At 46.6% G+C, this 27398-nt stretch overlaps 1 protein-coding gene across 5 annotated transcripts in view; it reads right to left on the bottom strand.

The window, feature by feature from the left end:
* Myo1b (myosin IB) overlaps nucleotides 1-27398 on the bottom strand; it is a 151696-nt gene that overhangs the window by 17699 nt on the left and 106599 nt on the right. For all 5 annotated transcript variants that reach the window (XM_041668131.1, XM_041668133.1, XM_041668134.1 and 2 more), the window contains 9 exons: nucleotides 23570-23656; nucleotides 22931-22996; nucleotides 12807-12911; nucleotides 9778-9840; nucleotides 7545-7745; nucleotides 6294-6520; nucleotides 3563-3763; nucleotides 1928-2021; nucleotides 963-1112 (listed from right to left, as the gene is read on the bottom strand). In XM_041668131.1, coding sequence (XP_041524065.1) covers nucleotides 963-1112; nucleotides 1928-2021; nucleotides 3563-3763; nucleotides 6294-6520; nucleotides 7545-7745; nucleotides 9778-9840; nucleotides 12807-12911; nucleotides 22931-22996; nucleotides 23570-23656 — 1194 coding nt within the window. The remainder of the gene's footprint in view (nucleotides 1-962; nucleotides 1113-1927; nucleotides 2022-3562; nucleotides 3764-6293; nucleotides 6521-7544; nucleotides 7746-9777; nucleotides 9841-12806; nucleotides 12912-22930; nucleotides 22997-23569; nucleotides 23657-27398) is intronic.

Below are 27398 nucleotides of genomic sequence, written 5' to 3'. Positions count from 1 at the left end.
TCTTTAGATGCAGAGGGAAGATTGCGCTAAATGAGACCTGATTGCAAATTTAGCCCGTGTTTTAACTTTGTGGAGAAGAAGCACAGAACGAACATATTCACAGGCTGTGTTCTTCTGACCACTACGATTCACTTCAAGAACACGACTTAAATTTGCGTGAAGGCAGAGGCAACGCTTCAGGCCCTTCCAAATCCGTGACCTGCCTCCAGCGAAGTTGTCAACCCCACTGTTAAACTTCCAAAGAAGTTCCCTATGAGTTAAGCAAATATATTTTATTATCGACGCCTTCTATCCGAGGACTAAAGACAATCCAGCTCTTTAACCAAAACCATAGCTGTACTAAAACAAACTTTCAGTGCTCTAAGATTAAAGCCATTTCTCTTCAATGCTGCGGTGGTAGTCATTTTAGACGACTGACCCCATCGTAGTAAAAGCAAATGACACAATCTCCTCAAGCCAACGACAAAAATCCAAGATAGATTTCCTGCTACATCGTGCCCGAGATCAGTGCAAAACAGTCTGGAACACTCAACCTGAGCTCTGGAACTGTCTTCAGCCCAGATCCATGGTCTGCCACTGAGAGCTGCAGGCAGGTTCTCAGAAGCGCTAGGCCTTGTTTTCCCAGGTTTAAAAAAAAAATAAGAATATGCATTTCATGAGGTTGTTGGGATATTTTAGCTATGGAAAATCTGCAAACACCTGGTAAGCACATAGAGAACGCTGAGAAGTTGGCATGGTGACATCAGGCTGTAACAAGAAGTTAGCATCATGACATCAGGTTGTAATGAGAAGTTGGCATGGTTACATTGGGTTGTATGGAGAAGTTGGTATGGTTATATCAGGTTGTGCTGAGAAGTTGCTATGGTTATGTCAGGCTGTACTGAGAAGCTGGTATGGCTACATCAGATTATAATGCAGTGAGAAGTCAGCTGGTTACGTCAAGCGGTAGCTTCGGGACTCACCGCGTATCTCCTGCACCAGGCCGCAATCACAACTTGGCTTTTTTTCATGAGCAGGAAATGCGTACGGCACTTCCATCCCCGATAAATCTTCTGAATGAGAGTGGCCAGGTCCTCCAGCCGCTGCTTCCTTATGTCTTCTAATTGGAATAACTAGTAAGAAATGATAGACAGACTTAGCCAAAGTCCCCCAGGCCTAAGGCGTACACGAGAGGACGTCCCTGGGTGCTGAGGTCAGCTCCTTCAATGTGCATGCTACAGACCATGGTGCACGAGGGAAATATCTGGATAGATCCGTGAAGGACCCAGTTATTCAGGCTTCATGACAAATCAGAGGAGGTTGGAACGGACCAACTTCCTGCTCTGAAGGATACAAAGCAGCTCAGGGTGAAGCTCCAGGACCAACATGATGCCCAGAAGTCTGAGAGGCGGGAGTTCAAATCTTCAAACAAAGGACGCTCAGACAAAAGGGGACAACTCCCCCTAATGTAGGCGCTGGCTGCCTCTTCCTCTTCAACAACCTGAGTGCCCTCAAGTTCTCTAAACTGCCACCCCACTGAGTTGGGTGATAATAACAAACTTTTCACCCATCTGTTTCTTTAGACAAAGACTCTGAGGAATTCTAAGGAGGTCTATAAATTTGATAAATTTTGACAAAGAAAAATATTTCCTTCCACGTTCCACGGGCACCCATGGAGTTGTGATCCCGAAAACTCTTGTGTCACTCAGACACAGCAGACATTGGCAGGCTCGCCTCCCAATCTCTGGGAATCAGGAAGAGCGGCTCAGCCAAGGTTTGGTAGCTATCGTATAGTGTTGGTGTTGTGGAAATAATACACCATCCCTTTCGTGCACCAGCTCTAGGATACTTCAGATGAACAGAGGAATATGGCCTTCATGGTGGGAAGGACCTCAGCCATTAGCCTCTTTGCACGGGGAATTGAGTTCAGAGTGTAAAGGTTACATACTGTTCTTGGGTTTCGGATGAATATCTTGGATCTGCCAAAGGAGTACTCTTCCATAGGGATCTCTAGCTCATTGAACAGAACCTCCACACCAGACCTGGAAGAGTGAACAAAATCCCAAACAATGTTTTCCCCGAGTTACGAAAATAGCTTTACCGTATATAATATCAGGTTCTCATTAATACACAGAAAAGGCTACATAAAAACATTACGTGTGTGTGTGTGTATATATATATGTGTGTGTATATGTGTGTAGGTGTGTGTGTTTGTGTAACCGGTAGGAAGCGATTATCTACTTTCACCACGTGGGCCCTAGAGATCAAACTCAGGTCGCTGGGCCATGCAGCCAGCACCTTTACCTCTCCAGGCCCAACACTGTTCCATGTTTTTAGGGTGCTCACTCATCTGGTGAGCATCTTTCTACCAAAGGATTTCCAAGACTGATTTCCACAAACTAACCCAGACTGATAAATATTACTAAAGCAGATCTAGGTTCAGAACTATGCACATTAAGAAATGCAGAGGTTTTTTTGAGTTCATTACTAATACAAAAAATAGTCAATTAATGTATCAATGGGGACCAAGAATGAAAGCAAAAAAACCTCAGGCCTCTACTGAACCTACTCAGCTCAGTTAACTCTGGGTGCAAGTGCTTTTGGGTACTACCCTCGTGCTTGGTGCCTGAGGAGGCCCGGAGAGGGTGCTGCATCCCCTGGAACCGGGGCATCAGGTGTTGTGACCTGCATGGTAGACGCTGAGACCCAACCGCAAGTCCTCTGCAGAAGGAGCAAGCTCTATGAAACCACGGAGCCACCTTTGCGGGCCCTCCTGGGACACTTCCATCATCACTTTCATGGCAGAGGGTGAGCGGAGCCTAAATCAATGCTGAGAGCCAAACCAATCAGATGCTACAGAACGGGGCCTCTGTGGAAGGAACAAGGCCTTGACCTTGGTTGCAACATCAGTTTCTAAAACCGGCCTGGCTCCACCAACCTGCAAACGGCCTGCCAGACAGGGAATGAATAGTGTTCCGTGCTATGGCGTGTTTAGAGCAACATCCCTGAAATTAACGGTGCGCAGAGACAACATCCTGAGTCTGCATTAGACACACGAGACTATGGCAGATGAGACTTCTGTCTCTTCTGTAATTCAGGATGAATGTCTACTTACTACTCAAATCTTCTCTAAAAGGCTGGGTCCCACTGAGAACGGACACACAGCCTTGGCCCAAGATGAAACGCCCCAAGTGCCTGTCTCAGTCATGAGCAGGCATGCTGGCTCTCCTGCAGTGCTCAGACTTCTACGGTCCCCAGGGCCATCCTGATGGGTGACAGTGGAGGTTCCTCTCCTGTCACAGCTGCTCTCCAGCACGCGAGTTCATACAGCAACTACCAACTACCTATGAGCTCACCACGCGTACGTTTGAAACATTCATCGGCGTGCGAGTTTCATTTCTTCCGTTTCGACGTCAGAGAAAATCGACACCTCTACAGTCAGTGGAGAATTATCTCCAATGGTACCCCAATGGAAGAGGGACACAGCCAACTTCACATACAGAGACGCATCCAGGCCAAACCAAGAACACAATGCTACTCGGACACCTCAAAAGCTGATGACCTCACAGACAGAGCTGCTTACCTTGCTGGTCCTTTCCAGTGAGGCCATGTTTGTTTGCAAAGCATCTTGTATCTTTCCAGGCAGGGTTCATAGGCCTGCCGGAAGGCGTAGCCTGCCCGTCTCACTCGGACGTTCTCCAGAAGACCCAGGTACCGGATCTGATGGCAGACGAGGCTCTCGTTGAAGATGTGCGCCGCCTTCTTATCGTTGGGCTTGATGCACCTAGGACGTTTCAAGTATTTTAGGTTTTAAACTCTGCCTCTGTGGATCTTAAGTGGCGTTTCATGTCTAACGGTTCCACGGTAATTATTTGCTCTTCTTGGGAAACCAAACCGTCTCTAATTATTTCAAAACCTTTCACAATAAACTAAAAATAAATGTAAAATTGCACACGCTACAATTAAAAAATGATGAGGACGTGCGATGGCCCTGGTGAGTGTCAATGACGAAAACGGGACATGCTGCACAGTTACGTCTATGTGGCGCCCACGCAAAACCAGTCTGAATTCCTAGTTCGGAGTCCTCTGAGAGGTGGCGGTGGAGATCCACACAGAAGACACGCATAAGGAAACCTTTTATGGTGACAGATGTGTCTATGTATGTGTGTGTCCACACTTCTGGACCCCCAGCTCACCCGATCAGGTAGAGTAATGGGACAATGACCTCAGGAATCCCTGACCCCGCCTTCCCAGCACTAGGATTATAGGTAGACCCTGAATGGTGATAAGAAGATCAACACCCCTCCCCTCCCTCTCCTGGGCCTCTGTTCCTCTGTAGCAGGGCTTTCTGTTGCTTAGGAAGGACTACATCCTTAAGATTCCCTTCCTAGTAAGGAGGTATAGTCACATGATCAGATTTTAGTATCAAAGCAGAGCTAATGTGTTGTGTTCTGGTCTGTGTCCATGAAGCAGGCCTTGGCCAACTCAACGGTGGCTGTGGGTGTCAACACAGTGGGCAGCCATCTTTGACCACGAAGGTGAAGAACGCACCTTGGAAATGGTGGAATGACAATACAGCAGGAACTTCCCTGTTAGCTCTACAGCTGCTCTTACACAAAACGTCCTTATGTAGAAACAGGTGCCAGACTTGTTATCAGTCTCGGATCACACAAGGGCTTGGCTCACACAAGATCATCACCCCTGGGCTGCCTAGCACAACTGTAAAACATCCATGGTATGGCTGTACAATTGTTAAGTGACCTCCCTAACACAGACAGACAGACAGACACACACACACCAATGGTATGGCTGTACAACTGTTACGTGACCTCCCTAACACACACACACACACACGCACGCACACACACACACACCAATGGTATGGCTGTACAACTGTTACGTGACCTCCCTAACACACACACACGCACACCAATGGTATGGCTGTACAACTGTTATGTGACCTCCCTAACACACACACACGCACACACACGTGCGCGTGCACATACACTGCTAAATCTCATCTCGTTTTGTCTTCATGTTTGCATACTTTTCCTTTGACCATATAACGTCTACTGCACGCATTCAATGAAGGCAACAGACGGCTCAGGAGAAAAGTCTTAAGTTCCAGCAGTCTCCAACACACACGTGCAACTGGCTATTGATACAGGACGCGGAACAACGAACGGGAAGAGTTTAGTCTTACGTCTGAAGTCCAACGCTGCCCAGATTCTAGCAGCGAGCCCGAGGACCACCTCACAGTCTTGGGACTCATCCCAATTTCTTACAGGACACACAAGAACTAGAGAACAGGAAACTCCCTAAGGTGATGGTGCGTATTTTGCGGCTCACTCGGGTGATGCCGCCAAGGTAAACATCATGATTATAAAGTAATCGAACTGTTCATCTCAAAGCTGTGTGGATCACTTCATGTAAACGGCATCTGGAGAGAACTCGATAACCCCACTCCACTGAGAAGAGCGCAAACAAACGATCAAAGATGCCGGGGTTAGTTCCTAGAAGTGAGATTTTTCTCCCGACACATGTTCTAACTTGGGTAAATGAGAGCAGGGTACCCTGCCTGTTTCTGTTTCTACTGATATGAGTTTCGGGTAAACGAACCAAACATACAGAAACTGTCCCTCACTCTGGTTTGTTCCTAGCTGAAATTACAAGGGCAAAGTGCATGCTGGCGTCTGTTCTAACAGCCCACACGCTTCCTGCTGCTTCTGCAGATCCTAACTCGAGTGGGACCTTCTCGAATCCAGAGCAAGCCACATCTAAGATGACCTAGGAGCTGGAAAACAAAGGAAGAAAACTGAAGTGACACTAGGTTTTAGGGACATCTTTCTGATTGCCTCGAGGACACTGGGCTGCTTTGGGAATGGTTTCTCCCAAGAGTGACTACCAAGCTGCCTACTTCACTGCTATGCTCTGATACGACTTTACAGGCATCCAAGCGGATGCCACGGACAGAGAAGCATGCACAGCCTCAGGAAAACATCTTACCATTTGTTTCTGTGATTTGTCATTAAAAAACAAACCATAAAAACAGAAAGTTGGGAACTCCTACATGCCGCCAGCTTCCTGTCTCCTGTCAGGCCACGCCACATTTTTTTCCTTTAGTATACACCCCCCCTCCCCCCCATTTTTTGGAAAGAAATACAGCTGTGGATCTTTTAGGACAACCAAACGCTGTATTCTTTGACCTATCGCTGTGTTTGTTACTCTCCAGTTGGGCTGCATTTAAATTTAAACAGACAGGAAAATAAGATTCAGTAATTGTGCTTGGATTTGAGCTCGTGTTCCGGAAGTACCTGATGTAGTTGGGATTCTTGGTCTGCAGGTTCTTCATCAGGGTGGCCACGGATGCCTTGAACTGTGAGCCGGCCGTCGGAGGTCTTTTCAGGTTAACCTTCGCGGGGTTCCCTTCGGGGAACAGGGATTTGATGAGGACGTGGCCAGCCTTCCACATGGCTTGGGACAGGTCTCGGTACAGGAGGTCATTGTTCTTGTCCACAAACCCTTCCACCTGGTACAGCACCTGTGGACAGCACACGGGACTCAGCGTCGGCTCACTGCGCGGGGCAGCGGCAAACCAGAATGACGGCATCCAAACTCCTTCGACATCACAAGCCCCCAGTGCGCTAGTAGCACAGATACCCAGCTAGCCTCCAACTTTGAGGTCCATCAACTGGAGGTGCAGAAGAGATCAAAATAAATTCCAACGTCCTTCAGGGTTTGCAAGAATAGACGCCAACATTTTATGACATCCTCAAAGGATTTCAGATGGGTTTTGGTATGTGTATGTGTCTGAACGGATTTGAGGATTTTCTTTTTATTTGCTGGTCGCAAGCCAGTCTATTTCATTTCAAAGCAGAAAAGGGAAAACAGAGAGAACACTGACATTTCCACAGCCACCCTAAGTGGCGGGGAAACTCAGCAGGAATGTGGCCTTCACTCTCACGGCCCAATGGAGAAAAAGGGCCAATGTTGGGGCATCCTAAAACAAAAGGTAATCCAGCTATTAGCCATTTCACTCGGTGTCCAAATAAGGATTCTCATTCTTATTTAAAAAGGCAGTATTTAACCCAATCAATAATCTTTGGAGATTCTAATAATCAGCCTCCTATCCAATTTTTTTTTTATTGAGATTAACGTCCTCAAATACTGAAGAAGAAAATTTAACTAGGTATTTTCCCCAGTGTCTCTCAAAAATCTCCATCTAAGAATTCTTTATTTTTGCTGAATAACTTGTACATTTAAAACCACACTGTAGGCCTTTCTTCTGGAAGGTCTTCTTTGTTATTGTTGCCAGGCATTTCTGACAGAACAGCTTAACAGCTGAAAATAATAAAACGATTTAAGAACACTTTTTAGCACTCATTCAGGGCCCAGGATTTGTTAGTGAGATGTAGCTCGACGCGGTGTGGACTCAGCTGTCAGCGAGCGTGAGTTGTTCTTAAGGACCTCATGCGGCCACAGGGTTCAGCACACCGGTCCCCCAGAAGCCACAGCAGCCCTGGAGACAACTGTGTGCCCGGGGGAGCTGGGGGGCTTTCCAGTACCTTGCCGGCGTAATGCTGGATTCTGAAGCAGCTGTGCGGCAGGGTCGTGTCGTTGAGGAAGCGGGAACACTTGCTCATCCGGCTCTCGAAGTGCTGGTGGGTGGCACAGACTTGGTTCAGCTTTTCCAGGAAGGTCTCATCTGTGACGGTGCCGGGTCTCAGGCATTCTTCGTCCAGCATGGCCAAGATTCCGTTTGTGTTCTGAGAGAAAAGAAACGAAGGGGTTTCCTTCCTTCCTTGCTGCTCTGCTCTGACAATTAGTCCTAATGACAACCCCTAGCAAAATCAACGTAGCCACATGCCAAAATTCTGTTTGGCTGCTACAGAAATGAGACAGAGTCACAAGGCCACGGAGGAAGCCAGCTCCTTTCCAGAATGCCCCAGGTGTGCTGGGGGTGGACAAAGGACAAAGTCTTTGTCTTTGTGTCTCCTTCCCCAGCAGACAGGAAGGGGCCACGGTCACCTCACCCTCAGTACAAATGGAATTCACAGACACGTGTGCGTGGGCCTCAAGTCCAAAGTCAAGTGTGAAGTCAGAGGTGGCAGGGGAGAATGGTGTCAAGAACAGGTTACAATCCCAGCTCTGTCCCCTACGGCTTCTGTTGGCTTCACGGCTTAGGCAACAGATTGTCTCACGTTACCAGCCTGTTCATGGATTCAGGGTAAAGCTGGGTTTCTTGGAGGGAGGGGATGGTGCCGTGTTTCGGGACGCTAATGATCCTGCAATCAAGAGCTTTGCAAAACCACGTGCAGAATAAAGCTCTGGTTCCAGATAAAATTTCTAAAGGGGTATTAATTATTAATGTAATTTTACTCGTGCATTCGGGCTCTAGGATCATTTTATTTCAAGATGAGCCCGTCCAAGAGGGAGCCAGAAATCAGGAATCTCCTGCTTTCCTAACAAGTGCAGTGCCCTTCCTCCCACTGTCCCCAGGGCTCCGACATCACAGTTCCAGAAACAATCCAAGCCACTGACCCTCAACCCCGCCCACTTCCACTGAAGCAAAGGCCCTGTCCTCACGAGGCTATGGTAGCCTTTGGCCGGAGTTTATTCATTCCTTACAAAACCCAAGGGAAGAGTGGGCTCTCCACTGTGCTCACAACATCCCAGAATAGACGCTGTTGTATGGTGGCGGTGGAAGGAAACGCTTCCTTTGGGCCCCCGGGCTCTTCCGCCAACACGAGTTTCTTCAATCATATATACAAGGGATTTTCTGGGAGATAAGCCTGCATAGAAGCGTGTTACATTTCCCTCTATTAAGAGAAATAATTAAGTGTTGCTGTTTATGAGGAAAACACTCATCAGGAAAGCTAGACTTCCCACAGCAGAGCCCCCAGGTAACAGAATATCCTAGGAACAACTTCCAGGAGGATCTAGGATCTCTGGATTTGAGGTGAGGACTCTGAATCCTTTGTGTTGGATGGCAAGGCTCCCCCCGCAACCCTGGTCGGAGCTTTCAAAACTAAGCTCCCTTTGATCAGGAAGGAGCGGTATGTTGGAATATCGTTTTCTGTGTTCAGCTCCATCCAAGGGGAGGTTTTCAGGAGGATTGTGCCTATTGATGGGAAAACACTGGCTAAGCCCATGACTTCCACGAGGGCTTAGGGAGACAAGCAGCAAAGTGCTGAGTACAGGTGGTATTCTGAAAACACAGCACCCGTTTCTAGGGCAGGTAAAAAGTTGGCAAGAGAGGTAAGTTTATGTTGTCATCTCAAACTACTAATTCAAGGTCAGAAGTACTAGCCACCTGAGGTTAAACAAAGGGGCTTCAAGTTTCCACACACAGATACAGCTTCCTACAGCTACTACAATGACCTCTCTAATACTGCCTAAAAACAAAAACCTTAAACCCGAACACCTTTCTGAAAACTGCCCTGCAATTTCCCACACTTTACTTCTTTTCACACTCTTATAAACTTTATATAAAACTCAAACAAAGTCTTCTGAAAAACTCTAGGGAGCTTGGCCACCAGCTGTCATCACACAAATGCTGGTCTACGCGAGGCCCTGGCATCTGAAAGCGTAAAAGGGCTGCCATAGGACATGACCAGGGATCCTGGCTAAGTACGGTGAGAAAAGCTGGCCATGCACACACTCAAGAGCTGAGAAAGAGGTGAGGATTATCATAACGTTTTCCCAGCTGAGTAGTGCCACAGAGGAAGGTGGAAACCATCATTTGCGTGTAGTGTGAGATTATACCACTCAAACCTTCGTGAATCCGTAAGTACTCACGTTTTCTATCAGGTCACAAATGATCGCATTGTTGAAGTAATCAATGTGAGTCCATTCTATGTCCTGAAAACAGAGCAGAACAACAAGACCAAATCCATGTGACAACGCATACCGTCATCTGAAAAGGGACAGCTGCCCCGCCACCCCCATTTCACTTTCTCTCTCCAGAACCTGAGCTGCGAGGATCGCCTCCCAGCTCCCCAAACCTCCCCAACACAGCAGCCCACCATGGACAAACCGAACGGAGCCACAGCCCTGGACCTGCTCCAAGACTGCTTCCCATTCCACGCTCCCATCTGTGGCTGTTTCCCATGCACTCCACGGGCTCGAAGCCAAATATTTACTCAAGGGGCCCGGGGGTCAATATTGCTCTGTGTATATTTATGATCTTTATAAGGAAACAGGGCAGAACTTGATCCCAGCAACCTAAGGCCTAGAGATTTTATTTGTCACCATGAGGGAAAAAAGTCATTGGAGAGGCAATGCTGAGATCTAAGTTGGTTAACTATCTCCAGTGTAAAAACAGCCCAGAGAGGAGAAAGCAGTTTCTCCATATCATGGGAAAGCTACCCCATGAGGCTCAACACTAGCACCAGAGCCAAACCTGTGAGGCCAACTGCAATCATCCCTAACCTCCATCTCTACGCACAGTCACTGAACTTTCTTCCTAAGAGAAAAAGGTTTACATAGCAAGCGAGCGGTCTGCCCAGACATGTTTCAGGGAATCTACACATTAATGTCCTGGCATTCTGCATGTGATGAAGAGACAGGACGAGAACAAAGCTTGCTTTGAGGGTGTTTATGTGACCAAAGGTTGCCGGACAAGCACGAAACTGTTCTAAGTAAAATGCAAACATTTGCAAACAAAGAAGTATTAACAAGTTGGTTTAGTGGGGATTGGCAGCCCCATTAGAAAACACAGGCAGGAGTGTATGGAGGTGCATGCCTATACCCCTGAAACTTGAAGGCCGAGGCAGATGGATGGATGTTGGGGATATCTTGGGTGACACAGCAGGATACTGTTCAAAAACAAGTTTGTGAGCGTGCACACACACACGAGAATGTGAGCTCATGGAAAACATAGCTCTGTATACTATCAATCTATCAAACATCCATCATCTATCTATCATCTATCTATCTATCTATCTATCATCTATCTATCTATCTATCTATCTATCATCTATCTATCATCCATCCGTCTGTCTATCTATCCATCTACTTACCTATCTATCATCTATCTATCCATCCATCTATCTACTTACCTACCTACCTACCTACCGATCTATCTATCTATCTATCTATCTATCTATCTATCTACCTACCTACCGATCTATCTATCTGTCTGTCCATCTATCTTCCATCTGTCTATCTATCTATCTACTATCAACCTATGAATGATATCTTGTTTATACTCTATCAAATAAAGCTTGCCCAAAGATCAGCGGGTGGAGCTAGCCACTGGTTATCTACGGAGGTCTGGAGGTCTGTACAGATAGAGAGGACAGACAGGAAGTAATATGGCTGGGTAGAGAGAAGAATATAAGGCAGGAGGAGCCATGAGGTCAGCCCTTAACGGCTGAGAAGTGAGCAAGGTAAGTTGGTTGTGGCTTGCTCCTTTCTCTCTCAGATCTTCCAGAGAGCTTTGTTAGAGTACAAGCAAGATACGGTCACATTATTCATCATCAATTGACCTATCTATCTGCCAGGGGTAGGGCGTCATGCTTGCAATCCCAGCACGTAGGAGGCTGAGACAGGACTGTCTTGAGTATGAAGTTCATTTGGGCTACACTGTTAATTTTGTCTCTAAAGAGGAATAGTGGTGTTGTGTTAAGAAGGCTTAGCCTGCGCTCAGTCCCTGGGACCCACATCGTAGGAGAAAACTCTCACAAGTTGTACTCTGGTCTCTGCACACACCACAGCATGCTCAGGGCCACAGCAAACAGATGCAACTTCATTAATTTAAAAAAGAAGGAAAAGAGGCAATAATAGTGCTCTTAAAACACTGGGAAATCAAAAGCGAACAAAGACAGGGACGTGAAAATAATCACTGAAGGAGAATGTTTACTTAAAAAAAATGAAAGCATAAAAATTCAAGGCTGTTTTAGAAGTAAAGATGAAAGGACTTTACAAACAATTATTTCTGGTTATTTTAAAACTATAATTAAGTGAGACAATCCTTTAGAAAAAAAACCTTTAGGAAAGGTTTCTCTCTAGGTTTTGGAGCCTGTCCTGGAACTAGCTCTTGTAGACCAGGCTGGTCTCGAACTCCCAGAGATCCGCCTGCCTCTGCCTCCCGAGTGCTGGGATTAAAGGCGTGCGCTGCCACCACTCAGCTAAGCGAGACAATCCTTAAATAACATCTGGAATATGGTGACTATATAACAAATGCTATGCTATTTATTATAAATTTTGACAACCCCTGCTTTTTAAGATTGAGCAAAATCTCAAAGAATCCTCAGTCCACCTGTGGTGACGCTGAATTTTATTTTTTTTTGGTATATAATTCTTAGTGTCAACTCACCCAAAATCTACAACCATAAAGAGTCAGTCTCTGAACCACCCTGTTGGCACCACCAACCAAGGCTTTCTACAGGCAATATAAATAGCTTCGTCACTTTTAAGACCGATGGACTCTGGTTTCTTCATTTAGCAACATGCATCTGATTCACGGTGTGTGTGTATGAACTACTCACTCCTCTCTACGCTGGAGTTCTAGTCCAGTGTGCGGATCGACTCCATTTTAACACCACGTTATTTTACATAACTACGTTGGAATCCGGACAAGACTGAAGGCCATTAATGACTATTTAACGCCCGGCCCGTCTACTACGTACCAGGTATTGCTCTCCAGACTAGCGGTGCAGTACCAGAGAAAGCTGCAGTCAGCACAGCTGCCGTGACAAACACAAAACACAGAGATAGAATAGAAGGAAGCTGAGAGCTGACTCTCACGCAGGCCACGTGGAGGGAGTCTCCCAGACACAGACTCTTGGTTCTAAAGAGCAACCGTTCAACAGCTTCAGCTTTACCTCCCGTATGTACTCCTCTTGCTCTTCCTTCAGAGTGAGTTCGATGAAGATTTGTTGAAGCTTCTCGTTACAATAATTAATAATGAACTGCTCAAAGCTGTTGTCCTAGGGGGAGAAAAGGAAATGAATACACATAAGACCGTATCACAGCTCTCCCTACCAAAGACACACCACGCTTCACTCCGTATGCGACGCCACACGCTCCCTTCAGACTTGACTGAGGCTCCACACAAGCTCCCACGACAGACAACGTCCCCTGTAAGCGCTCAAGGGGTGGCTCACGAGTCAGCGAACAAACGAAATACGCACAGATGTCGCAGTTCTTACAGGTGGGGATTTTGAGAAAGGCCCCCAATTTGTTCAAACTCCCCAGTGAAGTTCAGTAAAGACACAGAGAGGTCTGTAATCCCTGTCAGCGACTACCCAACCATTAATTCTCAGGGCCGCCTGCCACACCTGTTCCCTCCAGCCGGAATCAGGTCCCTCACTCGGCACCGTTATCTAAGTGTGTGCACGCACATATGTACACGTATTGGCTACGTTCACAGATGTATCTCATCGGACATTACTTGAGGGGAAGAGCTGACCCAACCCTCTCGCTCACCGTGATGCCTGCCGTACTGCATCAGCAAGTGCAGATGCCCCAACTGAACAGAAATCCAGGGAAGTCAAAGCATCGAGACCACATGTTAGTCAGAGACAATGTCTCCTATCAGAAGGCTGCGTCACACTCTCAGGGGCCCCATGCTCCCTCTCAACAGGAGTCCGGCCTCATTTTAATCATCTCCCAGGAATCCTCTGATGGAAGCTCTATGAAATCATTTTCGGACAATCTGCAGAGCTCGGTGGACACACTGAAGGTGCCAATGTCATCTGCTAAAGGAACATGTATTCCACTTGGAACCTTCCAGAATGACACAGACGTGGTGCCAAAGCTTGTCTGCTTTGCTTCTCCCCCTCTCATTCTTGGCAATGGGCAAAGAGACACAAAGTGTCTACCTCCGGGAAACTTGGCCAGTCCTGCTCTGACAAGGAACCCCCCACATACGGGAAGACTGAGGCTCATCACTCCGTGGGCGCAAGCGCACACTGGCCTTCGCGTCTCTCTCCCAATGACAAAGGCACAAAAGCCACTGAGGTTTCTGACAGCTGATCTTTACACTGACTTCGGTCCTCCCCCGGGTGGTCCTGAACTGGGTGCTCATGCCAGAGCCCCTCACTACATCCTTGTCTGGTATCGGGTTTGTCATCACGGTAGTGCAGGGACAGAGACTTCTAACTCCAAACCACAAATGACACACGGGCGTGCACTATCGCCGACTGGCCTCGCTAACGCTCGATTCAGTGAGGCAGCAATGGTTTCCACAGTCCTGGAGGTTTTCACTAAAGGAGCAAGCATGGGTTTACAATACCTCCACGAACGTAGTTTTAGACACAAAGGGCACCCCTGGGTGCCTTTGCGTACACACCCTTTAAAATCTCAGCACTAACAATTTCGACTAGAAACTAAAGTCAGTCCACTACGGCTGCTGGACGCCGTCTCGCTCTTGACTACCACAAAGTCCTTTCATATACAAGAAACATCGGGATTTTGTGGTTTGGTAGAACAGGTACTGACATAATGCTACGATCACAAACAAAAAAAAAAAGAACATTTGAGTACCTGATGCAAGCAGACCTCTCTTAGACTGGAAAACAAACAGAGAGAGTCTCCCGTCTGAGAATCCGTGCTGACGGAGCAGTTTCAACACAGCGATGCTAAAGTCTCAAGTGTCCACTGGTGGGGGCAGGGGAGGGAAATGACTGGTTCCTTGGATACAGTACGTGCTATGGACGCTTTCAAAACAAAGCTATGAAACACACACACACACACACACACACACACACACACACACACACACACACAGGTTAGAAGCCAGCGGCAAAGCATCACGATTACAGCACAGCTTGCGGATTCAGTTCGAGCTAAGGTGTGTTTCCTGTCCACCCTTCTAATTCCCTGCCCGGGTGCTGCACCTCATATCCACGCAATTAGCCAGCGACCACTTGCCACGAAACTCACGCAAACTGGAGAAGCTATTAGCACAGGAACATGCAACAGACCGGCACTGCAAACGGTTTATACTTACTGCATTCTGGTGCAGGGGGTGGGGACAGACATAAAATGCAGTCAGTTCCTAATTAGCAACAGACTTTCAGTAGTAAGCACTTTGTCGGTTCCTCATTGGGCTAACTGGTACCTGCACCAGGGTCCGCACAGCTAAGCTGTGGAAAACTGGAGCTGAAGACACAGCCAACCTAAGGGAGTGTCTCTAAACTTGGATGTTGTATCTCAACTATGTTTCTGTTACAGAGGGGGCTCTTCAGGATGAAAGGGGCCCCGCTGAACTGCTCACACGTCATTAAACTTTCCCGAAAGCCCTAGCGCTCAGAGTCCAGGGCTGCCTGAATCAGTGTAACATCTGTGGAAAGAAAATCTACGTGTAGACCCATGGTCTACGTCTACCTAGAGTCAGGGACAAAGGCATTTGGAAAAATCACACAAGAATCACACCAGAAGGACCTCCCGTCCGTGACCCACTTCTGTGTGCTGTGTGGGCTCACGCTGAACTAGCTCCTCCTTCAAAACCAGTTAAGGGCTGGAGAGATGGCTCAGTGGTTAAGAGCACTGACTGCTCTTCCAGAGGTCATGAGTTCAATTCCTGGCAACCACATGGTGGCTCACAACCATCTGTAATGAGATCTGGCACCCTCTTCTGGCATGTGGGCATACATGGAGGCAGAATGTTGTATACACAATAAATAAATCTTTAAAAAAAAAAAACCAGTTAAGATGGCATGGAGACAGTATCCAGCTAGAGACGATCTAAGAACAAAAGCTGAACTCTCCAACCTTATTCTAAATGACAAAAGTCACCCTCCCAAGCCCCCCCCCCAACAAAACCGGAAGACCCAACCATCAGTGCAGAAATGAATGTATTCCCTCACATTGAAATCAACATCTACTACAATTATATTCTACATACTCCAAAACACATCATGGCCGGAGCAATAATTATAAAAACTAGAGGATGATAATATACATATACTGTGGTCTAAGTTTAAGCTGTTGACACTGCTCAACTTTTGGAAGAAATAGAACTTCTTAGACAGAATTAAAACTTAAAATTGTAAATAAAAGCCTATAGGGAAGGAAGATAGGAAAGAGGGAGGGGAGAGGGAGAAAGGGAGACGGGGAAGCAGGGCCTGGTGGCAAAGTAATTCTCATATGAATTACTAATTCTAACACATTTCTCCATTTCTACAGGTTAAAATAACACAAGGTTTTCAAATGTGGGTCTCCCTCCCCTTTATACAATGTCCAAAGCAAGTCTAGAAATCCTCATGGAACCTGAACGCCCCCAGCAAGCGTCTATCTGATACTCTTCTGCGTGGCGAGAGTATGGTGAGCAGCCAGCACCCCGCACACCAGTCTCACGAATCAAGCCTCCAGGGAAAGAGCTGCCGCCACGACTTAACCCCCTCCCTAGTCTTCTTTACTGATGTGCCCACATTGACTCAGAAAATCTGAGGATAAAGTTGAAACATTCGGGAACGCATTCAAACAAGTGCTTTCAGGTTTTTAGTGAATGACCCCCCGCCAGGGAAGCTCGGAACATCCTCTGCCCCGAAGAGACAGCTGTGGGGACACAGGGAACTGGACGGTACAGGGGTTCGGGCTACTTTACAGTGTGCCCCAACCACACACGGGGACGGCCAGCACTCACTGTTTATAGCGGCAGAACAAACTAATGCTTTCAACCCCGGGGCTTCTTAAAACATCTTCTAGACTCTGAGCTGACTGTGCTCCCAGCACGAGTCAGAGCTGCTTTCTACCTCAGGTACCAACCATGACTGATTTAGAAATATCGGCCTATTTACAATCTCCTTTGCAAGAGAAGCAGCTAAGGATATCTTACGCTTCTAAAGGCAACTCCATATTTTTAAAAAGTTGAACTCTTTATAAAATCTAAATATTAAAATTAAGAAGTAAATACAAGAGACAACTCCATATCCCAGGTATTAAGGACAGGAGACAGTGCATTTTGCAGGAAACATGCTCTGGAAACCATGAGTTTTTCAAACAAAAAGTGCCGCTAATTCTACAATACACACTGTCAGTGTTTTCTACAGGTCTGCTCTTCCATCTGAGGCCAAACGTTTGGCATCTGGATGTAATGTATGAGATGGGGTTTCATATTTCTATGTAATGAAGGCACAGCAAATGAAATGGCTCACTTGTGGATAAAGCCAGAGTATCCGCGCACCTTAGAGACCCTGGGATGGAGACAACACTGTTGTAAATGCGTCCTTGTGATGACATCCTTGTCGGGTGGCCTCCGGTAGTCCCCGAGTATGACACCATTTTCACAGAAGAGGGTAACAGACTTAGCCACGATCAGTTTTTAAAGCCACCACTCCAAGAAATAGGCTCTAAAGCACTAATTTTTTTTAAGTAAACATCAGGGAAAAAAATTCCTCAAAATGTTTGAGAAAAACACTTAGCATTAGCTATTCACTGTCCTAAACATTTACAAAACTGAGTAACTAACAAATTTCCCTTTAAATACCTAACATCTTTTTTTCTAGGTATCAAATATGGTAAACTTTAAGAAAACAATGCTATTTTTATTTATTTTTTTATTTTTATTTATTTTTTTGATTTTTCAAGACAGGGTTTCTTTGTGGCTTTGGAGCCTGTCCTGGAACTAGCTCTGTAGACCAGGCTGGTCTCGAACTCACAGAGATCCGCCTGCCTCTGCCTCCTAAGTGCTGGGATTAAAGGCGTGCGCCACCATCGCCCGGCCAACAATGCTATTTTTAGATTCTTAAATATTTTTAACTGAACTGTGATTTTTAAAAATTAGTACGTTGGTTTTTTTGTTTGTTTGTTTTGAGACAGGATTTCTCTGTGTCACAGCCGTGGCTGTCTTGGAACTTGCTTTTGTAGACCAGGCTGGCCTTGAATTCCCAGAGATTCCCATTTCTGTGAGTTCGAGGCCAGCCTGGTCTACAAGAGCTAGTTCCAGGACAGCCAAAGGCTGTGATACAGAGAAACCCTGTCTTGAAAAAACAAAACAAGGAAACAAAAGGTGGACATTGAATTGGCAGCCAGCCTTCTGCCTGGATGGGAGCATTTCAGCCACACAGGATGTGAATTACCAGCCCGTGATGCCTCCATGTCCAAGGCACTGTTAATGTTTAATTAAGTTTCCCAGTAAACTAACCGCCAGTTATAATAACTTCCTATCATATAAGCCTTAAGGAAAGTTTCACATTGCCCAACTTACTTTTAAATGTAATATAATCTTTAAAGTTAACAGCGCTTATTCCTTTCCCCCTTTTCGTATAAGGCATTTATTTCGATCGCCTTCATACCCTCCTCCCTGGCCAGCCCACTTCGTCCTTAATGGACAAATTATAAAAATGTCTCAGAAATCCAAGACCAAACTCTCAGATAAAACAAAGCCCAAACTTAACTGTGCAGGGCGTCTGGACACATTTTCTTCCTTTGGAAAGAGGGTTTCCTGTTCTACCAGGGTGTAGGGCGACAATGTTTTCCTCTGAGCACCGTAGTGCGGTCTTCCACCTTCCTTTATCCTGTTTCATCAATCTGTTTTCCAAATGGACATCAGACTACACGCAGCCGGCAAGGCAGACAGATTCGCCCTCCAGTCCTAACTGCTTCGTGGGCAAATCCAAACATCATCATCCCAAGGTTTCATGCTCCCATTTCCCCTCCATTCAGGGAGGAACCAAAGAGACAAAGGGCTTCCGCCTGCTCTGCTGAAAAGTGCTTCTGTGCAAGGGACCGTGGAGCCAGAGGTAGAATCGGACAGCTCAGGAAACGTCCTGGGCCTTTACTCTCCATTTCTTACATTTTTTTTAAAAAAAGGTTTATTTATTTACTTCATGCATGAGTGCTCTATCAGCATGTCTAGCTTTACGCCAGTTTAAGAATCAGATCCCAAGAGAGATGGTCGGGAGCCACCATGTGGTTGCTGGGAACTGAACTCAGGACCTCTGGAAGAACCAGAGCCATCTCTCCAGCCCCTTTCTGTCTACTTTCAACGTGAAACTCACAGTGCTCTCTCAAAGCAGAGCCCTATTTCCTGTGGTCAGTCTTGACAGAACCAGGCAGCGTTCTATTTATACTCTGTTATTTTTACACCTGGGTGGAGATTACAGAAACACCCGTTTTCACTGGTACGGAGTCTAAACACTTCGTTCACACTGACTCCTACTTTGGGTTGCGGTACTGTTCAATCTTGATTAGCTGGGCTTTCTGGGGTCAATACAGGCATTTCCATGTTATCATACTGCCGAGAATCCAAGAAAGCAAAGGTTACTACCGGGGATAGGTACGTGAATAATTTACTGAAAGAACATTAAAAAAGGAACCATTCGGATTTTCAATAAAACGTAGATAAAAGTATCTAAAATTATCCAGGCATATTTTTATTCCGAACGCCTCCAAATGAACGTTCATAAATTAAAACAAATTCTTAAAATCATGATGGCTGGAGATTAAACCGATACGGTTTCGAAGGGAAATGGACAGGGTGCGCCATTAATCACAGCGCATAAGTCTTCTCTCAAGGAACTAAGACCGGGAATGGAAAACACCACACAGCATGACACACCTGTAATCCTAGCAACTGGAAGACGGAGGCAGGCAGAACCCTGTCGTTAAGCCCAGCCTGGTCTACAGAGTCAGATGGGGCCAGCCAGGGGTAAAACTCAGGTCACCGGTTCTTGACAGCAAGCAGCTGGGCCATCTGGGCGGCCTGTTGTTCAAACCCACCCACCCTCTCTACATCTGTTAACTAAAGGGCTCTTTTATATAAAGGTCTGGCTTAAAAAACTGGACATATCGCTGTCCTATTAATTGTAAGAGGATCTCTGGTTTTTTTTGAGTCAATTGTGTTGAATTTTTAAAAGGCATCAATGTCATGGAGAAGAAAGTAAACTCGGTGACTTTATATGGCTGTAATGGTCAGTTTGGGTGGTCAACGTTACCCTCTGTGGATTCCCCTGATGGGAGGAGTCAATAAGGGATTGTTTACATTAGGTGGCCCTGCGGTGGGAAGGAGTACCTGCCCACTGTGGGTGGTGTCACTCCCTAGGCAGTGTGTCATGATTATGGTAATCGAGGTGGGCGGGCCTGTCTGTCCACTGTGGGTGGTGCCATTCCCTAGGTAGGGGATTAAGCCAAGCACCAGCCTGTGGACGTACTGACCGGCTACCCCAGCTCCTGCTGCCTTGACTGCCTCATGGTAAAGGGCTATAACCTAGACCTGTGACCCTGATAAACCTTTTCTCTTCAAAAGTGGCTTATATTTTATCATAGCAACAGAAGAGAAACTAGGAGAGTGGCCATTTAACAATTTGCTGTGGCTATAACTACTCAATCTGCGCAAAGCAGAAAGTTCTGTTTAAAGAGTGCACTGACGGCATCAGCTCCAGGAGCGGCAGGCAGCTTCAGTTCACACTGACGGTTGTGTCTACTGAGCGTTTGGGCTCAACCTTAACCGTGCACTGGCGTCACCAGGGGGCTGTGGAAACACTACTGCGGGTCCTAGGCTGGCGAGTCTGATACGATTGTTCGATTGTTCGTACAGTCTGGAGGTAGGAATTCCCGAAAGTGCCCAGGCGGTTCCACTGTGTAGCTAAGCCTGAGACGTACTGAAGCAGGGTCTTCCCCAGAAGAGCGTTTAGAGAGACAGTGTGAGCATCTTCATAACTAGAGTGTTGAAAAGATGCTGCGCTGGCTAACTTGAGGCTGGAAGGCAAGGACAGCAGGTGTGGAAAAAACCCGAAATAAAGGATTGCTGAGCCGAGCCGGGTGGTGGTGGCGCACGCCTTTAATCCCAGCACTCGGGAGGCAGAGGCAGGCGGATCTGTGTGAGTTCAAGGCCAGCCTGGTCTACAAGAGCTAGTTCCAGGACACGAACCAAAAAGCTACGGAGAAACCCTGTCTCGAAAAATCAAAAAAAAAAAAAAAGGATTGCTGGAAGAGGCGACATCCAGGACCAAGTTGAAGGATTAGGTGCCCAGAGCAAGCACACTCTAAAAAAGGAGTCCAACCCAGGTTCCTGACTTCCTAAGAGGGTGTGTCTCTCTCTTCACCAGCGACTGACTTTCAAGACCTTAAGCTAAATTGTAAATTCTGAGCAGACAGGGAAATCCCTGCCGTGTTTGCCTGTAGTACGTGGATCACATCAGGCAGTCAATAAAGAAATGCCGACTGTCTTATATGGCCCGTGAGGTGTACTGTGTCCGTGGAGAGCTGCTAGGGCTAGCTTTCCAAAGCTAATTTAACATCTTAGGACATCCTAGAGGACAAAGCTATCTGGACGTCTCAATATAAGCCCATTATCCTCTCAAAATAGTTTCAGTTGGGTATGGTGGTGTATGCCTGTAATCCTACCACATGGAAGGCAGAGGCAGGAGGATTGCCAGGAGCTCAAGTCTACTGTCAACCTGTAGTAAATTTCAGGCCATCCGAAGGTTTTGTGTGACATGACACTAAGAGCCTAGCTTATGAGCAAAAAAAAAATTGTTCTCTGGCAAAATCAATGTGAAACCACAGTCTTTATTTTTAGGAGCATCATTAACTATTTTTTTCTTTTAATTTTCTATTAATATCTATGTTGAGCACTCAGCCAATTCAAGAAACTATTTAAGTTTTGATCAAGGCTGTACCAGCTAAGAGGTCCCTTCCCTTACCAAGGGCAAAGAGTGACCCTGACTCCTGCCTATTTAGTGGCAGTAATCTGAGATCGTGCTAAGGAAAATTTCAGTACGGTGACTTCTGACACACACAAGAATTCTCCCAAACCACAAACTTCCTGTTCTTTCATCAAGAGACCCGTAGCTTCCTTTGCTGATTTAGCCTAGGAGGCAGCAGCAAACCAGGAACTGTGCTAATGGCTGAGCATTCCAGACGAGGGCAGGGCCAGCTCCTACTCTTCCATCGAGGAAGGATCCCAGAATGTCCAGAAACTGGGGATGATGGTAAAATCAGGGAAACTGGAGGCCTGTTAACAACATTTGGGCTTTTTCAATTTCCAAATATTGAGAAACCCATGAGTTTGGGGAGGAAGGTAAGGAACTGACCTTGGTCTTAACCCTAATAAGAAAAAGGAGCAATAAAGAAGATATCAGGAAGCCAGGGACTCGGCCCTGTGTCGGCTGTTTAGTTACCTGACCTTCAGGATTTTATTTCCTCATCTGTCAAAGGGGAATAACAGCAACACCTGTGCAGTAGCTACAACAGTGTTTGAATTCAGTCAGTCCTTGGTGAGTTCCTACAAACAGTCCGTAGGGACGAAATCAGACTGAGGGAGAAGATACCACACTAGACAAGACTACTAACAGAATCTCCGAGGACTGTCTGGGTTAGTGCACAGGAATGCCTGGTTGCCTTTCCTAAGATTCTATGATCTTAATTTTTTTTGGAGGGCGTACATTCTTTGGGAGGTTATTCTAGGCAGGGATTGGTTCATAAACATGCAGAACTCATTACTGTGGGTGAGAATTCAGGGAGGGGACAGTGAAAAAACACATCTTAAACCAGACTAGAATAGTACTCCAAACCTGCCGCTAAAAGCCAAACGGAATAATTCTATATGAATGTGTAATATTTAACCACATAGTCTGGGGCAGGCAAGAGCCTTCGAGCTTCTTCTGCCGTGGCATTTACTGCTTCAGATCACAGCGGGACGTGGCCTGGATAAGACTCAGGAGACACCGCCACGGACGGCAGGCTTCCCCATTTCCATGGTTTTTGATGCTTCATGTCTCAACCTACACATGACTGGATGGCCACAGACCTCAGTGTCCACATAACACAGCAGACACATCGCTGAGTAGAAATCTCGAAACTGAGAACACGTGTGTCTGCACGCATGCACACCTGTGACTATATACGTACACAGAGCTTACCTGCAGATTCAAAGTATAGTTATTTATATAGTTATATATAAATATAGTTATTTACATACTGCCCATACAATGTGACTTCATTTCTAATTGTTCTACTTTAATAACGGTGGTACTAATTTAAAAAAAAAAAATCTTACCTCAAATATTTCAAAGCCATAAATGTCCAGAACACCCATGACCTTCTTTCTCACTTTGGTTTGTGCCTTTGAAAACATTTCAAGTTAATAAGTTAATACAGTCATAATATAATACCGGGAAAAACCATAAAGCACAGACTTACGTATTCGTTTTGAATTAGAACAATGATTCGGTTGCCCCGCTAAAGCTTAGGTAAGAGAACTGGTGTGGAATCGTTCAGAAACCCAGAAGAGATGGTGCAGTCGTCAAAGGCTACAGCTACTCTGGCCAGCAGAGCTTCCACGCTCACCTTGTCCAGTGCCCTCCCTCCCTCCCTCCCTCTAGTGAAGAACGTTTAGCCCCTAAGAGAGAAGCCATCTCTGTTCAGTGTGCTGCGTGCGAGCGCTCAGAAAGCTGCTGGCTGCTCTGCCAAGACCGGCAGACCAGGCTGGTCACTAGTGAGAAGCCAAAGCACACGGCCGAGAAGGGAAACAAAACCCTGGCAAATTCCAACTGAAGCGAGATGGAGTCATCTTAAGGAATCAGCTTTGAAAGTGGCAATCAACTACTCGGTTGTAAAATTCAGCTTCTTTAAGTTAATGTTGACACTGTGAATACCACTTCTATATTAAGACTGGCGTCTTCCAGAGATTCGGTACCTTTATGCTCTCGTTGATGCGATTTACCAACCACGAGAACAGCCTGCTGTAGAGGTTTTTAGCCAGGGCATCACGGGCATAATAAGCCTATTAAAGAAAGAAAAGAATCATTTCACACTAACAACTGTCACAATGCTTAATTTCTATAAAATAACAAAAATACTTTAAGAATATTTAGGCTATTTATTTCAAATTTCTCTTTGGGGCAATTTTTATTATACACTGGATGAGTAGTTGAAGTGTAAGAGAATCAGGCAGACTTTTCATCAGGTCTCCATTTCTGCATTCCAGGAAATGAATTCCAAATATCACAGACAGTTTTTCCCCAGTTTTACACAACAAAGGAAAACCGGGCGTGCACAACAAGAATAGGAAAATAAACGCTTGTGGAAGAGATGTATTACACGGTTGTTCTAAAGAACTGCTGTGGAATTAAGGAACTAAACATTGCGTTGTGTGAAAGGAACTGAATAAGCTGTACCCTTAATACAGTAACCACCCCCGATACAAACACAAAGGAAAGAAAACAAAACAGCTCAGACTAAAGCAATCAATTAACTTTTTTTTCTTCCTTTCAGCTAAAACCTAATTCTTTAACCGAAGAGATACAGAAGGAAATCCAGCGCTGGGCGGTGGTGGCTCGCACCTTTAATCCCAGCACTCAGGGGTAGAGGCAGGCAGACAGCCTGGTTCGAGGCCAGCCTGGACTACACAGTGAATTCTAGCACAACCAGGACTGTTCTACAGAGAAACCCATCTAGAAAAACAACAAACAAACGAAACAACAAAAAGAGGAAAGAGAAAGTATAATTGATGGAATACTTGGGAAAGAATTTAGAATATTTCAGAAGATGAAAAGCAGAGAAAGAAGGACGCCGTAGAGAGATATAAAGTTTCTAAAAACTGGGGCCGACAGAGAGTCGGCTCAGGAGAGAAAGCCCTCCGCCCCACCAGGCCCACCAGCCTGTGTTTAATCCCTTGTGTCTCAGACAGTGTGGAAAGCAGGAATGGGGAATAAACCTAGAAAATCTGCTAGAAGTTGGAGAGAGAAGGAAGGAGGGCAGGGAGAAGGAACGAGATAGGAAGGGGAAGAGGAAGAAGGGAAGAAAACGGGAGAAGAAAGTGGGGAGAAGAGAAGAGGGGAAGGAGAGAAGGAAGAAAGGGGAGGGGAGAGAAGGGGAGAAGAGAGACAGGAAAGGGAAGGGGAGGGAAGGGAAGGAGGGAAAGGCAGGGAAGGGGAAAGGTAGGGGAGGGAAAAGGGATGGGGTGGGGAGAGAAGGAGAGGAGAGAGAAGGGGAGTGATAGCAAGGGGAGGGAAGGGAAGGAGGGGGAGGGAAGGGAAGGGAAGGAGGGAAAGGTAGGGGAAGAAGGGAAAATGGAGAGAGCCTGCGGTCGTGGTGAGATTCCACAGCAGAAATCAAAAACAAAGTATGCAGCCCCAAGAGAACTGAGATCTCCCGTGTCTAACAGCCGTCTGTGGGGTTTCCACTGCCCTGAAACAGGTGATTTAAGTGTGGGGTGCTTGTACACAGTTGTGTTAGAACTTCTGAGGTATCCAGTTCTATAACTAGTATCCGTTACTGTCATTTCCTGATCCCTTCCCTCTTCTTCTTGTGACTCCAAGTCATCTCCAAATACCTCTTACTTTCCAAACATCCTTCCTATCAGCAGTTACCCAGCTGCCCACCCTCTGGCCCCAACAAAGCACCCTTGTGATGGGCAGCGGGAACTGGGTGACACTATGCTCCCAAGTGCTGTTGTATAGTTCTGAGGGTAAAGTCACAGCCAGTACTCTCTTCTTCTCAGCTTTCACACAAATGCTCTATTTCGGAAGTCACAAATTCAAATGCTTTTAGACCGTGACAGAAATGTACAGGAAGTGGGGAGGGGAGAATCTGGAGGGCCGGAGGATGGATTCTAGATGAAGGCACGCAAACTCTCAATTTTAAAAAGCAGTTAAAAACCAAACTATCCAGTGCCCAAGTAAAGTCTGCTTCTGATGCTGAGCCTGGTGCCGTGGGCCGCTACTCTTGCTATGCTGACGCCCCAGAAACGGAATCAAACCACGTGCTCTATGCCAGAAACCCAAAAACAGGGAGGGCAGGGACACCGGCCCCCATCTAAGGATCGCTACTCTGCTGTATGGAAAGGAGGAGCACACCAAGGGTGATAATTCACTGCCTCAGACCCCAAGCACACAGGGAAAATGTCTGCTTTTCCAGTCTGCTTTTCTGCATCTGCTGGATGCCCAGGGAGGAAAAGCCCTGGTGCCATCTACTTCCGAGAGGCTGGGATGGGAAGTGCTAAGTAGGCAAGGTGGGATACAGATGGGGAGGCAGCCGCAGAGCAGCAGAGATCACCTAGATCACCACAAAGACCTCACTCAGTACAGAGAAGAAAGAGGTCAGGAGATGGGGGTTTAGGAGCCTATTTCATCAGGCAAATCTCTCTGTATAGAGAACAGTCACATGAACCCCACAGACGGGCAGAAGCAAGGAGCAATGGCATACGGATGGTGGATAAACAAGAGGAAAAACACCAAGAAAAAATAAACTCGGGTCTGGTGGTGGTGGTGGCACAAGCCTTTAACCTCAGCACTTGAAGCAGAGGCAAGCAGATCTCTGTGAGCTCAAGGCCAGCCTGGTCCGCAAGAGCTAGTTCCAGGGCAGCTAGGGCTACACAGAGAAACCCTGCAAAAAAACCAAAACAAACAAAACACTCAGATAAGTCACATCAGTGGAGTCAGATTACAGAGGGCCTGAGTCTAAGCAGAGCATCATGGTAGACGCTGGACAGCCTAAAAGAGGAACTGGGTCTGGTTTCTGGAGAGGATGAATAAAAGCAAGAAGATAATACCAGAAAAGCAGATCCCTAGTCCACGTATTTCCACGGCCTCTGAAACACAGGCCTTCCGTGGCCTCACTTCATACAGAACAACCCTTCTGGCTGCTAACCTAGTTGGATGGCCTCTCTCAAATGTGAGCCTGCGGCAGGCAGTGTACCTTTGCTTGTATCAGAATCCCAACTTCTTTAGTGCTAAACCAGACCGCAGGACCCCACCTCTCGGGAGGGATAGACAGACAGAAGGATCCTAAGACAAGCCACCCAGGTAACTATGACGAATGTCCAAGTCTGAGCCCCACTGCATGCATTCTCTGGGTCCAACTTGACCTTCCCAGGCATGTTGTGAATCCTGACTAAACCGGAGCCCAGGCTGGCTGGCAGATGGATATTCTTTCCCAGGTAAATCCTATCTGTCCACAGAGCTCTTCTTAGTCTTGGTTTCGCCAATATGGGTTTGTGGGGGTACGTGCTCTGCATATTTTCTCAGTGAGGTCAGTTCTCCCTGACTGAGGAGTCAGCTGACTCCAAGAGATTTGAAGGCCGAAGCCATCACTTACAGGAATGAGATCGGACTGGATAAGTCCGACTCTGCAGCTTCCCAGCGGCTGGCGGCTAGGTGTAAGGAAGAGAGACCAGAAGACACAATAGTGTGTAAAGGAAGCAGACCCAAGTGAAAAGCCCTGAGTTGGCCATTTGATTACAGCCCAGATCAGCACTGACAGGGAGAAAAATGTCAAACTCAACAGACCAAACAGTTCACGCCACGAGGGCCTCCAGATGCAACCTGAATGTGCTTAGGTTGCATACGCATTGCACACGCATCTGCAGAAGCAACTCAGATTCGGGTCTTAGGAAGAGTCCAGTGGCATAGTTGGGGTACAACATAGAAGACAGAGAGTCTGCCTTGACCATCTGGGCTTCTCCTGTCTACCTGTTTCTTCTCTGAATCAACCGCCCTCCCTTTACTCTTCTTCCACCAGGCATT

Source organism: Microtus oregoni, unplaced genomic scaffold (assembly GCF_018167655.1).
Source record: "Microtus oregoni isolate MIOR12 unplaced genomic scaffold, Mior012 000018F_ref0000195, whole genome shotgun sequence".
Classification (NCBI taxonomy): domain Eukaryota; kingdom Metazoa; phylum Chordata; class Mammalia; order Rodentia; family Cricetidae; genus Microtus; species Microtus oregoni.
Note: the sequence above shows the minus strand (reverse complement) of the source record. Positions and strands in the feature narration are given on the sequence as shown.